This window comes from Ictidomys tridecemlineatus, chromosome 7 (assembly GCF_052094955.1).
Source record: "Ictidomys tridecemlineatus isolate mIctTri1 chromosome 7, mIctTri1.hap1, whole genome shotgun sequence".
NCBI classification, from domain to species: domain Eukaryota; kingdom Metazoa; phylum Chordata; class Mammalia; order Rodentia; family Sciuridae; genus Ictidomys; species Ictidomys tridecemlineatus.
This window is the reverse complement of record NC_135483.1, coordinates 131,284,282-131,297,466: the sequence shown is the minus strand read 5'-3', so window position 1 is coordinate 131,297,466 and position 13,185 is coordinate 131,284,282. Positions and strand designations below refer to the sequence as shown.

Sequence of the window (13,185 nt, the reverse complement as noted above, 5' to 3'; positions counted from 1 at the left end):
CTATTATTTTTAAAAATCTACTTCATAACCACTAACAGCAAAGTCAGAAACAGAATACAAAAGAAAGGGTTAATAAAATGTTACCAGCCTGACAATGTTTTTTAAAAATACTGGTGAAGTTTCTAGCAGAAGTAAAACGCAATATATGATCTTTCTGGAAGGAATTTTTGTAATATTTATATACTCCTTAGAGATGTGATTGATTCTAGGACTGAGGCAGGAATACAAGACAAAAGATAATCTTGGAAAACCTAATGATACCAGAGAGTTAAAAAAAAATTATTATAGCCACTCACTGAGCTTTTCAATGACCCATCCAAAAAGGATGGAAGTATGGTAGAAACACACAAGAGCCAACTAAAGGAACTCCCATTTTCAAAAGATGAAATAATTTGATCAACAAAAGAAATAAAAGTATGGTACTATGGCCTAAAGAATAAAATATATGCCTTTAAGCCCATAATGAAATAAACAAGCAACTGAATAAATATATAAATTTAAAAATAGGAGAGAAGCAACAGTTCTTCCTAAATTTTAATTTCTAAAGGCAGAAAAAGTAGAAGATCACCAGGAGGCAAGCACTCTAGTAAGAACTCCAGGAAACATTCACCCATGAATGCTAGAATCAGTCTGCAAATGAAGGAAAAAGAACATGTGTATGATCTCAAAGACTCTCCCCCAAGATGATATTACAAAGGGAAATTTTATAACTTTTTAAAGGAAAAACAATGACACCTCTATAATCAAGCTTAACAACACCAGAAATAAAATATCATGTACCACATGATATGATGCATGGAAAAGGAAACATCACCTCTGTGATGTTCCTAACAAACAATGCACACTTGCATCTTAGGAAAGTCTTAGACACACACAAATTGAAAAAAAGTGACCCATACACTTCAAGAGTGACAAGGCCATGAATTTGGAGGGAAGACTGAAGTGTCACAAATTGGAATTAAAGAAGCACGACACCTAAACAGCATGGTATTCTGAATTGTATTCTTACACAGAAGAAAGATAGTGGAAATATTCAAATAAATATGGCCATACCATTAATATAATTGCATCAATGTTAGCTGCTTAGTTTTGAAATCAACTACAATTATGCAAGATGTTAATATTAGGGTAAGGAGGATAAAATATATATATGTACACTCTGTACTATTTATGCAATTATTATTTAAGTGCAAAATTATCTCAAAATAAAAATCTAAAAAAGTAACAAGTGTTTTCTTTCATGTTACCTTCTTGTAAGCTATCTTTAAAAAACAAATATTGATTATAATTTTAATAAATTAATTTTATTATACTTACCAAATTATATTGTTGGCATACTTCTATATTACTGCCAACAGAATAAATCAAGTTACTGAGCAAGCATTATTACACCAATGATTAAATAAATCATGTGTATCAAGCATAAGAATCTTTTTTTAAAATATCTTTATTTTTATGTGGTTCTAAGGATTGGACCCAGTGCCTCACATATGCAAGGCTCATGCTCTACCACTGAGCTACATCCCCAGCCCACATAAGAATCTTTAGTATAAGGATTTTCATTCAAAAGGAAAAATACTAAGCCAATAACAGTAATAGTAGTAATAGTTGTTATTAGTGAGTAATTAATCTGAATAATACATATATGCATATATTACATTGATTCTCACAAATCTATAAGGTAGATCCTTCCATTGACATTTCTTTTTATAGATAAGAATTAAGTGAGATTTTGAACACCTATGTAAATTGCCAAAGTTAGCAAAAACTTGAACAACAAATTTCTGTTCTTTTGATTAAAACATCTAGGACTATACAACTCAAAGTTTCAGCTCTTAACAATTAATGTTTATTAGTACTGCTACTTAATAATATCACCTATGATATCTTCAAGAAGGACTTATGTGCACTGGGCTCTGTAAGAGCAGCACAAAATTATCTAAACTAGACTCTGTTTTCAAGATTCTGGGACTTGCTAAGAGAACAAGTTATACATGTATATATTTAAATTTAAGGAAAATAGCTAATATAGATAAATATATATGAATATGTACAATACTACAAAGTAGTACATAATAAATATAATTACTACAAAGTAGTACATAATAAATACGGGCAGTAGGCACTTAATATTCTAATCTGTTATGATTTATTTTTAAAAATTACTCTTATAGCAAAACTTCTTTTTCTAGTGTTCTCACAGCTAAAATAATTTTAAAACACGATTATTTTCTATTTTCTAAGACAAAAAGTCTCAAACTTTAAAGTACATAGAATCAACTAGAGAGATCTTTAAATGGTTTCCTTGTACAACCCTTTAGTATTCTCAGTTTATAGACTTGAATAAGTCCTGGAATTTACATTTTTAACTAGCCCTCCTGATGATTCTGATGAAATTGTTTCTGAAGTCTAAGATTTTCAATAATCATTTGTTTAGGAAAAAAACTAAATTTTTGTATGTGATAGAAGTGCTGTCAACTATACAACATTAGATGTTTTAACAGATATTTATATTATAATGTTATATGTTAACAAGGCACAAAAGCATATGGTACCCACTCAACAAATTCTATTCTATATTAAAGCAATTTCTATTTGTTGGAATTTTTTACCTTTTCCTTTCCCCCTACCTTTTTTTTTAACCATATTCCTATTTCTGAGCAAAGCAGACTTTGGATAGGGTTATTCTCAGAGAAACATAAATATCAAGAGAAATTCATCCCTTTGTTTATAAAGGAAGCAATATGCATCCAAGAATGATGAAATGTACTTCATAAGCAAAGCTATATTTTGAGCCCTTCTGCAAGTTGTTATATACCTAACTTCTTCTATGGAACTTGCTTTCTGAAATTTGACTAGATCATCATCTTTGATATCAAAGACTAATTAGTCAAAAAAGGGGGAAAATCTTTAGAAATAAATAGCCCTTCTCTAAATAATTTTGGTTTCTCATAATTAGCAAGAACAAGCAGAGTTACAAATAAATGTTGGAGACACTCCAGCAACCTAACACATTCAATATGATTTGAAAACTTAGTTATTATATCCTTATAGCATAATTTTCATAATGAATGAGCAAATCTTACTGATCCTGGTCTAGAAATTTTTGTCATTAATTCAAAAATTTACAGAGTTTTGGATTGTAATACATCCAATTCAGTCCATAGATTAAACTCCATTTCATCCTCTGAGGGCATGGCAGGAATTCTGAACTATTTGAAATTCAACCCGAATTTAGTATCTAAGACTACTGTAAATCACTATATGAATGGGACTTCAAGAACTTTCATATCAACCCTGATATATTACATAGAAGTTCTGACCAAAACAAAACTACAAAACATTGTCATAAAAAATTAAGATCTAAATACAAGAAGAGTCAATTTACCTTTGTATTTAAGAACACATTGTCAAGATGACAATTCTCCCCAAATTGGTCTCTAAATTCAAAGAAAGCCATAACAAAATCCTTTCAGGATATTTACAGAAATCAAAAAGCTGTCTTAAAATTTATGTGGTAATGCATAGGATTCAGAATAACCAAAACAATTTGGAAAAACTATAAAACTGAAGGACTTGCACTACCTGATTTCAAATTTTACTATAAAGCTTCAGTAATCCAAGTTAAGTCAGTATTATATCAGGATAAGACTAGGCATAAGATCAACTGAACAGAATACAGAATCCAAGGAAAATTCCTTTTAAAGAAACTGATCTTCAACAAGACTGCCAAGAAAATTCATTCAGGAAAGAAGTTCTTTTCAAAAAGTGATGCTGGGACAATGAGCTATCTCTACCCTTCCTCCAGTCCCCCCCACCCAAAGAACTTAGACCCTTAAAATTCACACCATACACAAAAATTAACACAAAAATTGACCAGTGATTTTATAAAAGAGCTAAATCTGCAGAATCAGAAGAAAACTTAGCAAATTGTTGTAACCTTGTAGATAACACAACAAAGGCACAATCAATTAAAAAAAATGATACAAATGAATTTCCTCAAAATTTAAATTTTTACCTCAAAAGTCATCATTAAGAAAGTGAAAGAAAGGTCAATGTGAAAAATTTTTGCAAATCATATTTCTGATAAAGAACTTATATCCAAAATATATAAAGAACTCCTGAAAAACAATAAGAAAAATAACCAATTTGAAAAGTGGGTTGAAGATCTAAGTAGACATTTCATCAAATAAAATATACAGACGGTCAATAATCATGAAAAGATGCTCAAAAATCCTTAGGAAAAATCAATCAGAATCACAACATACCACTTCATAAGCATTAGAAAAGCTACATCAAAAACACTTTACCCAAGAGAAATGTAAGCATAAGTACATGTGGAAACATGAAAATTTATAGCAACATTATTTGTAAAAGCCAAAAATTAGGAACTAAATGATCATAACTTAACAATAAACAAAATATTATATATCTTTCTTTTTTAATTGATTTTATTTTTTAAATACATGACAGAATGCATTACAATTCTTATTACACATATAGAGCACAATTTTTTATATCTTTGTATATAAAGTATGTTCACACCAATTCATGTCTTTATATATGTACTTGGGGTTTTTTTGCATTACAATTCTTATTACACATATATACCACAATTTTTCATATCTCTGTTTGTATATAAAGTATGTTGACACCCAATTTGAGTCTTCATACATGTACTTTGGATAATGATGTCCATCACATTCCACCATTCTTGTTAATCCCCTGCCCCTTCCCTTTCCCTCCCACCCCCTCTTCCCTATCTAGAATTCATCTAATCCTCCCATGCTCCCCATCCCTACCCTACTATGAGGCAGCCTCCTTATATCAGAGAAAACATTCAGCATTTGTTTTTTGGGGGATTGGCTAACTTTACTTAGCATTATCTTCTACAACACCATCCTTTTACCTGCAAATGCCATGATTTTATTCTCTTTTATTGCTGAGTAAAATTCCATTGTGTATATATGCCACATTTTTTTATCCATTTATTCACTAAAGGGCATTTAGGTTGGCTCCACAGTTTAGCTTTGTGAACTGTGCTGCTATAAACATTGATGTGGCTGGTGGGACTGCAACTTGGTGCAGTTAATATAATACTTTCCAGCAATGAAAGGAATAAACTTCTGATTCATGCTACAAAAGGTTGGACCTCAAACACATTTCACTTAAGTGAATCGAGGTACAAAGGACTATCTAGTGTATAATTTCATTTAAATAAAATGTTCAAAAAGGCAAAGTTTTAGAGACAAAAAGCAAATAGGCTGGAAGTAAATCAATAAAGTAAATCAGTCATTGCCAAGTAAAAGTGAGTGTTAATTTCATATTGCTGAAAAAAATGGAGGACAATGAAAATTTAAAAGTAAACATTATGGCAACTGCATGTAATCCACCAACTTTGGAGCCTGAGGTAGGAGGATCACAAGTTTGAGACTAGCCTGGGTAACTTAGCAAGACTCTGTCTCAAAACAAAATTTAAAAAGGCTGGAGGTATATCTCAGTGGAAGAATGCAATTGGGTTAAATCTCCTGTATCATAAACAAATAAATAAATAGATAGATAATTAAAATACTGAGGTAATAAATAATACTGAAAATCATGGAATTACACACTAATTAGGAAATATAAGTGATATTTATTATGTATTAATAAAACTTAAAAATAAAAGTAAATAAATAAAAAGCAAGAGTTCCCAGTTACTAGATGACAATGGACATGATCACATGGGTACACAGGATTTGTTATTTGTGATTGGGCTGATACATCTAGAAATTATTAGAGAGCCTTCCACACGTAACTGGTATTGTTTTATTCTTCATTAGTTTCAATAATATTAGAAGTTATGATATCTAGTCCTATTTAAACAGGACTCTAACCCCAATGACGTGTGATTGTAAAAATAGAAAATTCTGCCTAAAACATTAAATGCCTTTTTATGGATTGAATTGTGTCTCCAAAAAGTGATGCTGAAGCCCTAAACCTAGTCATCTGTGATTATGGCCTTATATGTAAATAGAGGTCTTTCCGAGTGTGACCAAGTTAAGATGAGGTCATTAGGATGGACTGTCAAATATAATTGATGTTCTTATAAAAAGAGAGGAGACACTGAGGGAGGCCTGCCAAGTGAAAGCAGAGGCAGAGACTGGAGCTATTCTGCTCAAGCTAGGAAATGCCTGGAGCTACCAGAATACAGAAAAAAAAATGGAAGGATCCTTCCCTAGAGGCTTTGAAAGGAATAGGTTCTTGCTGATAACTTGATTTGATACTTCTAACCTGCAGAACTATGGGAGAATATATTCATGTTGTTTTAAGCCATGAGATTTTGGTTTTTTCTACGGCAACCCTAGAAAACTAATACAAGCCCCACCTCCAATACCCAAATAAAGAAAATAGATAATTAAATATCATAATTATGATACATAGTAAGAAATCAGTTATCATGGCCATTCAATTTATTAAAAATTTTCATTAATATACTTTTCATAAATTAAAAGCTAAGTAATAACCCCAGAATTAAATGATTTCTGATTATTGCAAATATCTGAGATAGTATCTCCTACAGTGTTAAACTCCTTAACAAACTCTTTAATAAAATAAATCAAGTGAGTTCTTTTTTATATTTTATTTTCCCTTCTTTTTGTAGCAGAACATGAAATAAGTATATCTATTTACTAAATTGATGAACAAATTCATTAATTTTAAACAATTTTTTCTGAGGATGAAATCATTAAAAAATAATTTTCACTTGCTGCACACTTTGAAATATTCATTTTTTTAAATGAATTGATATATCATTAGTAACTATATCTAACCTTCAAGGTAAAGCATAGAGCATTTCCATTATCCCCAAAATTTCCCTAAGGCTCTTCACAGATAACACCCACCCCACCCCACCCCAGGCATAAGCAACCACTATCTGCTTTCTGCTGATTTATATCTGCTTTCCTTTTGTTTTTCCCCTTTAAATTGTTTGAAGGACAGACAATATTTTATTTTTTTAAAATGCTCCTTAAGTCATAATATCTTTGAAAAAACTTAAAAATATAAAAAACAATATAAAAATATTAATAATTTGGAGTTGATCTACTGTGCTATACTCTAAGAGGCTGGACCAACACTGACCTTAAAAAACTACCGGCAACTAAAAAAGTGAGACTTATTTTTGTAAAGTAACTTTTATAAATTTAGTTGCTGTTATATTTCTTGCATTACAGCTTAAAAATTATCAAAAGAAAACTCAGATCTGGAGAAAAAAGTTGACCTAAGTAAAGTAGGTCTCTTGTATATAGAATGTGCAATATATTCTCTCAACTCAGCTTTCAAGTTACATCCCAAAACACCTTTTTAGGTCAACAAATAGTTTGCTAAAATTCTTGTCAACCTAAACAGTATCTTCACAAAGAGAACAGATTATCTGGTAAAGAACATCTAAGGGTGTAGATTCCTAAATAAGGGGCCAGGGTTGTGGCTTAGTGGTACAGCATTTGCCTAGCATGCATGAGGCAGTGGGTTTGATCCCTGATACCACATTAAAAAATAAAAACAAATAAAATAAAGATATTGTATCCACCTACAACTAAAAAAATTTAAAAAAAGAAAATCCTAAATAATTACCATAGAACTCTGGATCTAATAAATGACTCTAACAAGGTTACAAGATACAGGGTTAATATATAATAGTCAATTGCTTCCCTAAATACGAGTAATGAACAAGTAGAACTTAAAATTTAAAACATAATGTTATTTATATTGACAAAGCAAAAAAATATTTAAATATAAATCTAATAAAATGTGCAAGATCTAAATAAGAAAAACAATAAAACTCTGATGAAAGAAATCAAAGAATTAAATAAATGAAGAAACATTCCATGTTTATGAATAAGATTTGGTAATGTGTCAGTTCTCCCCAACTTGATACATAGATCCAATATAATTGAAAGCAAAAAGAATCAGCAAGTTATTTTGTAGATATCAACAAAGTGATTATTAAGTTCATATAGAAAGGCAAAGATCTATTAATAAAGGAGGGCTGATACTATCCCAACATCAAGAATTATTATAAGGCCACAGTAATCAAGACAGTGTTTGATTGGCAAAAGAATAGACAAACAGATCAATGGAACAGACTAGAGAGCCGAGATATAGTCTCACAGACATGTTTTTGACAAAGTGATCTTTGAAAAGGAGCAAAGTCAATACAGTGGAGAAATGGCTGTCTTTCTCACAAAAGACTGGAACAACTGGATATTCACATGCAAAAAAAAAAAAATTCTAGACACAGACCCTATAACCCTCAACAAAAATCAACTGAAGATGGATTATAGAACTATATGTAAAACATGAAACTATAAAACTCTTAGACTACAACACAGGAGAAACTAGATGATCTAGGGTTTGATGATGACTTTTTAGACATACAGCAATGGCATGATCCATGAAAGGAAGAATTGTAAACTAGATTTCACTAAAATCATAATGTTCTGCTCTGCAAAAGACACTGTTAATAGAATGAGAAGACAAGCCACAGACTGAGAGAAGATACTTACAAAAGATATATCTGAGAAGGACTGTTACATGAAAAACTGTTAAAACACAACAGTGGGGCTGGGGTTGGGGCTCAGCGGTAGAGTGCTCACCTAGCACATGTGGGGCCCTGGGTTCGATCCTCAATACCACATATAAATAAATAAAAGGATTGTATCCAGCTATAACTAAAAAATTAAACACACACACACATACACACACAATAGTGAGGAGCACACCTATGATATGTGCATTGCAGAAGGCCGAGGCAGGAGGATCACAAGTTCAAGGCCACTCTGAGCAACCATACAGTACCCTGTCTCAAAATTTTAAAAAATTTAAAAACTTAGGGATGTAGCTCAGTGGTAAAGTAACTCTGGTTTCAATCCCCAGCACTGCAAAATGATAATAATTAAACAAATCTTTTGGACAAGCTTGTTCTATAGCTTCAAAGTACCTGTACCCTGGACTTGGAAGAATGAGTGCCTTTTAATTATGATTAGGGCCTACAAAATGCAAGGTTAACTAATTTAGTAAGAAAAGTTATATTTGAAGCTTTCTAAAAATTGGGGGGAAAAAAAGAAAAACATTTAAGTGCCTCTCCCATCATACCATTCTTATTTACTTTATATACCCTAAATAGAAGTAAAGCTTGGGAAGATCAATGAGAATCTTCTATTTCACTTGTATCAGAAAAAATACATTCACTCATTTGACCAACTTGTCATTCTTACAGCTTTTCTTTCTCTCTCACTTCTTATCTACCTCTGACTGCTTTTGTCCCAGATCTAATCTTTGCTTTTAATGTTTTTCAAATTGGATTTGCAACCATCCAGCAATTTCTATAGTCATAACTAAAAATCCTTACTTTCTACTTCCACTATCCAATCTTTTTCAGTGTTCCATTTTCTATTCTTCCTCCTTAGTAGACAGTAATGAAAATTGACTCTCATAAAACTCTGAAACCTAGAATTCATCTCAATGTCTATATTTCAGTCTATTGAGCTCTTACCTAAATGCTGGGAATTTTACATAGGTTATTTCATTTACTCATCACATAATCCAGGAGATAAGTATCATTTCCTTCCCATTGTTCATTTGAGGAAACTAAGGCATAACTTCCCAAGATCATGAAGCAAGTAAATGACAATGCTAGATTTACTAGACTGGGTTCTTAAATACTGTGCCATATTGACTCTCACATGTTATTTGCAAAGCCATCTAATTAATTTTCTAATCAAAGCCTAAATCTATTCCTTTCTCTATTTTCCAATCATAAAAAATTCAAACCACAAATTTTTACTGATTTAAGCCTGATTAAGAACACAATTTAAAATATATCAAATTCTTTTTTAATTTCTCAACTAGTTTTCAAAAACCTATATTTTAGTCGTAGCTTCATCACTCTGTGACCTTAGATGTTATTCAGACTTGTTATGCTTTAGGTTCTCATCTTTAAAATAAAGATAAAATGTGCTTTATATAACACACTTGTTTTGAGACCTAAAGAGAGTCACAAAAGTAATTGGAGAAGTTGAAAACATTATACAAGTGTAAATTGGACCAAAAATTCAGCATCTTTCCAAGCTTCTCAGGCTTCTTTTTCTTATAATAAACTGGTAGCATGGTTCTGTCTTAACATTAAACTGTGTAACTATACTGCACTATTATTCCTATAAAATGAAAACTTTTAACTCTGACCTTCAGAAATTTCCAGCAAACTTACTGTAGACTTTCTTTTCTAGACAAAATTGTATTTTCTCTGCTCTTTTAAGTCACAAACTGGTTGCCCATCTAGTCCAATAATGTCATCCGTTTCTAAATTCCTCCAGTTAATCCTCATCTGGTCCTAAACCCTTTAACTGTTCCTGATCAGTGACAGTTCATAAGCCACATCAAACTGGTTTCAGCTTGCTTTTCTAGGACAAGTTCCAACCCACTTCTCCCCCATTATCATCACCACCAAAAAAGCCCCCTCCCTGTCTATATTTAATCTTTCTTAAATCTCCATACCGCTATTTCTGTGTGTAGTTCCTCCCTCTCCTCCAAAGAGTAATAGTTTCCTGGTATCTTTAACACTATTCTGAGTAACTACAGAACCCTAATTTATGTATCCAAGTTTGGGGAGACAGATAAATCTTATTTTTGTGTAATAACTCCACTTTGATTCCACGCAAAAATAGCTCTACTTTAAAGTAAGCAGGCTAAATGGCATTCCTCCTTTTTCCCCATCTCTGACAGGCTGCACCTGCCCTTAATTAGACTCCATTCTTGGTGGTGACCCCAGCAATTCTTCCCATCTCCCTGTTCCCTCCCTGCCCAAACCTGGCGTCCTGAGGTGAACTGGGCATGCTCAGTTGCCACAGCTGATTCCGGGATGGTAACAAATCTTTTTGCAGCATATGAGACCGGCAGGAGAGGAATGCTCTGAAAATACTGTGGCCCAGAATTTGCTTACTCCTCCTATGGTATCCTTTCATTTAAAGATATGTACAAAGTCTAGGAATGAACTCGGAAATGGACAGCTTACAGCCAGTCCCTAGTCTGCAAGGTGGGTTACCAACCTGAGTAGCAGAGAGCTGAGAAACAGCCTCTCCGTCTGGTTTGGTGCAGGGAGGGGATTTCTGCTGTTCTGTGAGAACGCTGATAGATGGCTGGAAGCTAGCATTTGGCATCTCTGCTGCGTCAAGAAAATACTGGGGTTTTTCTCTTTTTTTCCTTCAGCACAACAACATGAGCTGCTCCAGACTAAAAAAGATGTTGCCTGAAGATCTCCAAGCTCTGTGAGCCAGACAGAGAGATTGTGGAGAGGATAGAAGGCAAATCAATCACTTATCCAAAAATTAAATCCAGGGAGGCGGCTTAAGGACCAGAGATAAACAGATGGGCTATTTCCAAATGACAGTTCAGGAACCTCTCAGATATTCAGATCTGAATCGTGTGCCTGTCCCCACAAAATGCATACCTTCTTTGTACATGAACCGTGGCATATTTCCCTTTGAGAAAGAAACTGACAGATCTCGATCTCTCTCTCTCTCTCTCTCTCTCTCTCTCTCTCTCTCTCACACACACACACACACACACACACACACACACACACACACATGCCTTTCCTTTGGTTTCTGCGGAGACTAAATCTCTAGAGCTGCCACAGCAGCAGATTCCCTCACCTCACTGCCTCAGGATGAGGCATGGGAAGAAAATTTATCAGGAATTAAATGGGATAAAAGGGGGTTTCTTTGCAGGGGCTTGAGTCTCCACTGCACAACCTGAGAAACAGAAAGATAGGCAGTAACAGAACGGGAAAGAGACACAGAACTGCCCCTGCTGCTAAAACCCAGCCATTTCTTCAAACAGCAACAAACATGAGACATTTCATCACCATAGTGCATCCATATTGAGAAGGGGGAAACAATCATGTGCTTTGCTTTATGCAGTTCAGTCTCCGGAGATGGGAGGAGACCCCTGTCCATATGTCAAGGAAGCTATCCACCACCCCAAAAGTACACTCACTGCACCTAGCTAGCAGACCACTTGCCTGACAGGTTTTGCAGCAAAGCAGTTAATCTATTTGACAGCAGGTAGTCTCTTACCGTAGGCAACAGCGGCTCCATTTGGGCTCCCTGGTCTTTAATCTCCATGTTTTGTAATGCCTCTGGAATAAGCACCTTGCTTTGCAGTGTCTTCAGTGTCTTACACTCAGCCCGGCACTGGCTCTGCTTAGTATTCGGATCAGGTAGCTCTGAAGCAGGAGGCAATTGCACACTCCAACTCACCAGAGTCACATGGCTCCTACTCACTCGGGCTGCTGGCCAGGTTTTGCACTGAATGCCTTGGATCCCTGGGCCGGTAAGAGAGATCCCTCAAGCCCTGTTATCACTGCCCACACCTGGCTACTGGTGTAAAATACAGCATGCAATATTTCCTAATGGGCATTAAGAATTTTACCTAAGATGCTAACTTCTTATACAGACAAGTTCAATCTGGCCTCAACCAGCTGGGTCTGATTTGACACTTTGAGGCAACTTACTTCATTTCCAAAATCCCATATGAGACATAGTTCAAACAAGATGCTATTAACAAGGTTTACTAGGTGTTCTGCTCTGAGTACCTGAGGTCTTTCAAAACAGGTAAGGTGTCCTCAAAATTAGTGTGTCTTAGTGAGACTAAAGTATTTCTAACAAAAATAAAATCAAACATTTAAGTTACTGTTGACTCAATAAGAATTGAACAGATATTTTCAATATATGAATTATGAAAAATATATATGTCATATACAATTAAAAATGAAATGTTTTTTATGATTTTCCAATAAAAATTATAGGGACAGAAAATATTTTGATAATAGCAATAATCAAGATATATAAAAACATACTAAAAAACATTAAATCTGATAAGAGTAGCCCAAGTATGTACCCTTTGCTTTAAAAGAGTACCTTAGGTCTTTTAATTCAGGTAAGGTATCTTCAAAATTAGTATGTCATTTGATTATCTAGTTAGTATGTCATTAGATTATGTAATAATCCATGGAAGGGAAAGAGTCAAAGAAGATTTTCTGTACGGAAAAGTAGTTAATGATGGTCATTGGGGGGCTACACATTATTTCCTAAAATTGCTTATAGATCCAGAGTACATTAAGAAATGAAACCCATATATCATTGA

General features: G+C 33.6%; 1 protein-coding gene across 10 annotated transcripts in view; it reads right to left on the bottom strand.

The window, feature by feature from the left end:
• Window positions 1-12,357, bottom strand: part of Slc4a10 (solute carrier family 4 member 10) — a 279,064-nt gene extending 266,707 nt beyond the window's left edge. For 4 of the 10 annotated variants that reach the window (XM_040294369.2, XM_040294367.2, XM_040294373.2 and 1 more), the window contains exon 1: window positions 11,088-11,284. In XM_040294369.2, the coding sequence (XP_040150303.1) occupies window positions 11,088-11,198 (111 nt within the window). In that variant the 5' untranslated portion in view covers window positions 11,199-11,284. Of the gene's footprint in view, window positions 1-11,087; window positions 11,287-12,116 lie in introns of those variants that run through there. The other 6 variants (XM_040294371.2, XM_078017495.1, XM_040294368.2 and 3 more) reach the window with 4 other exon arrangements.
• Between the last annotated feature and the right edge of the window lie 828 nt (window positions 12,358-13,185).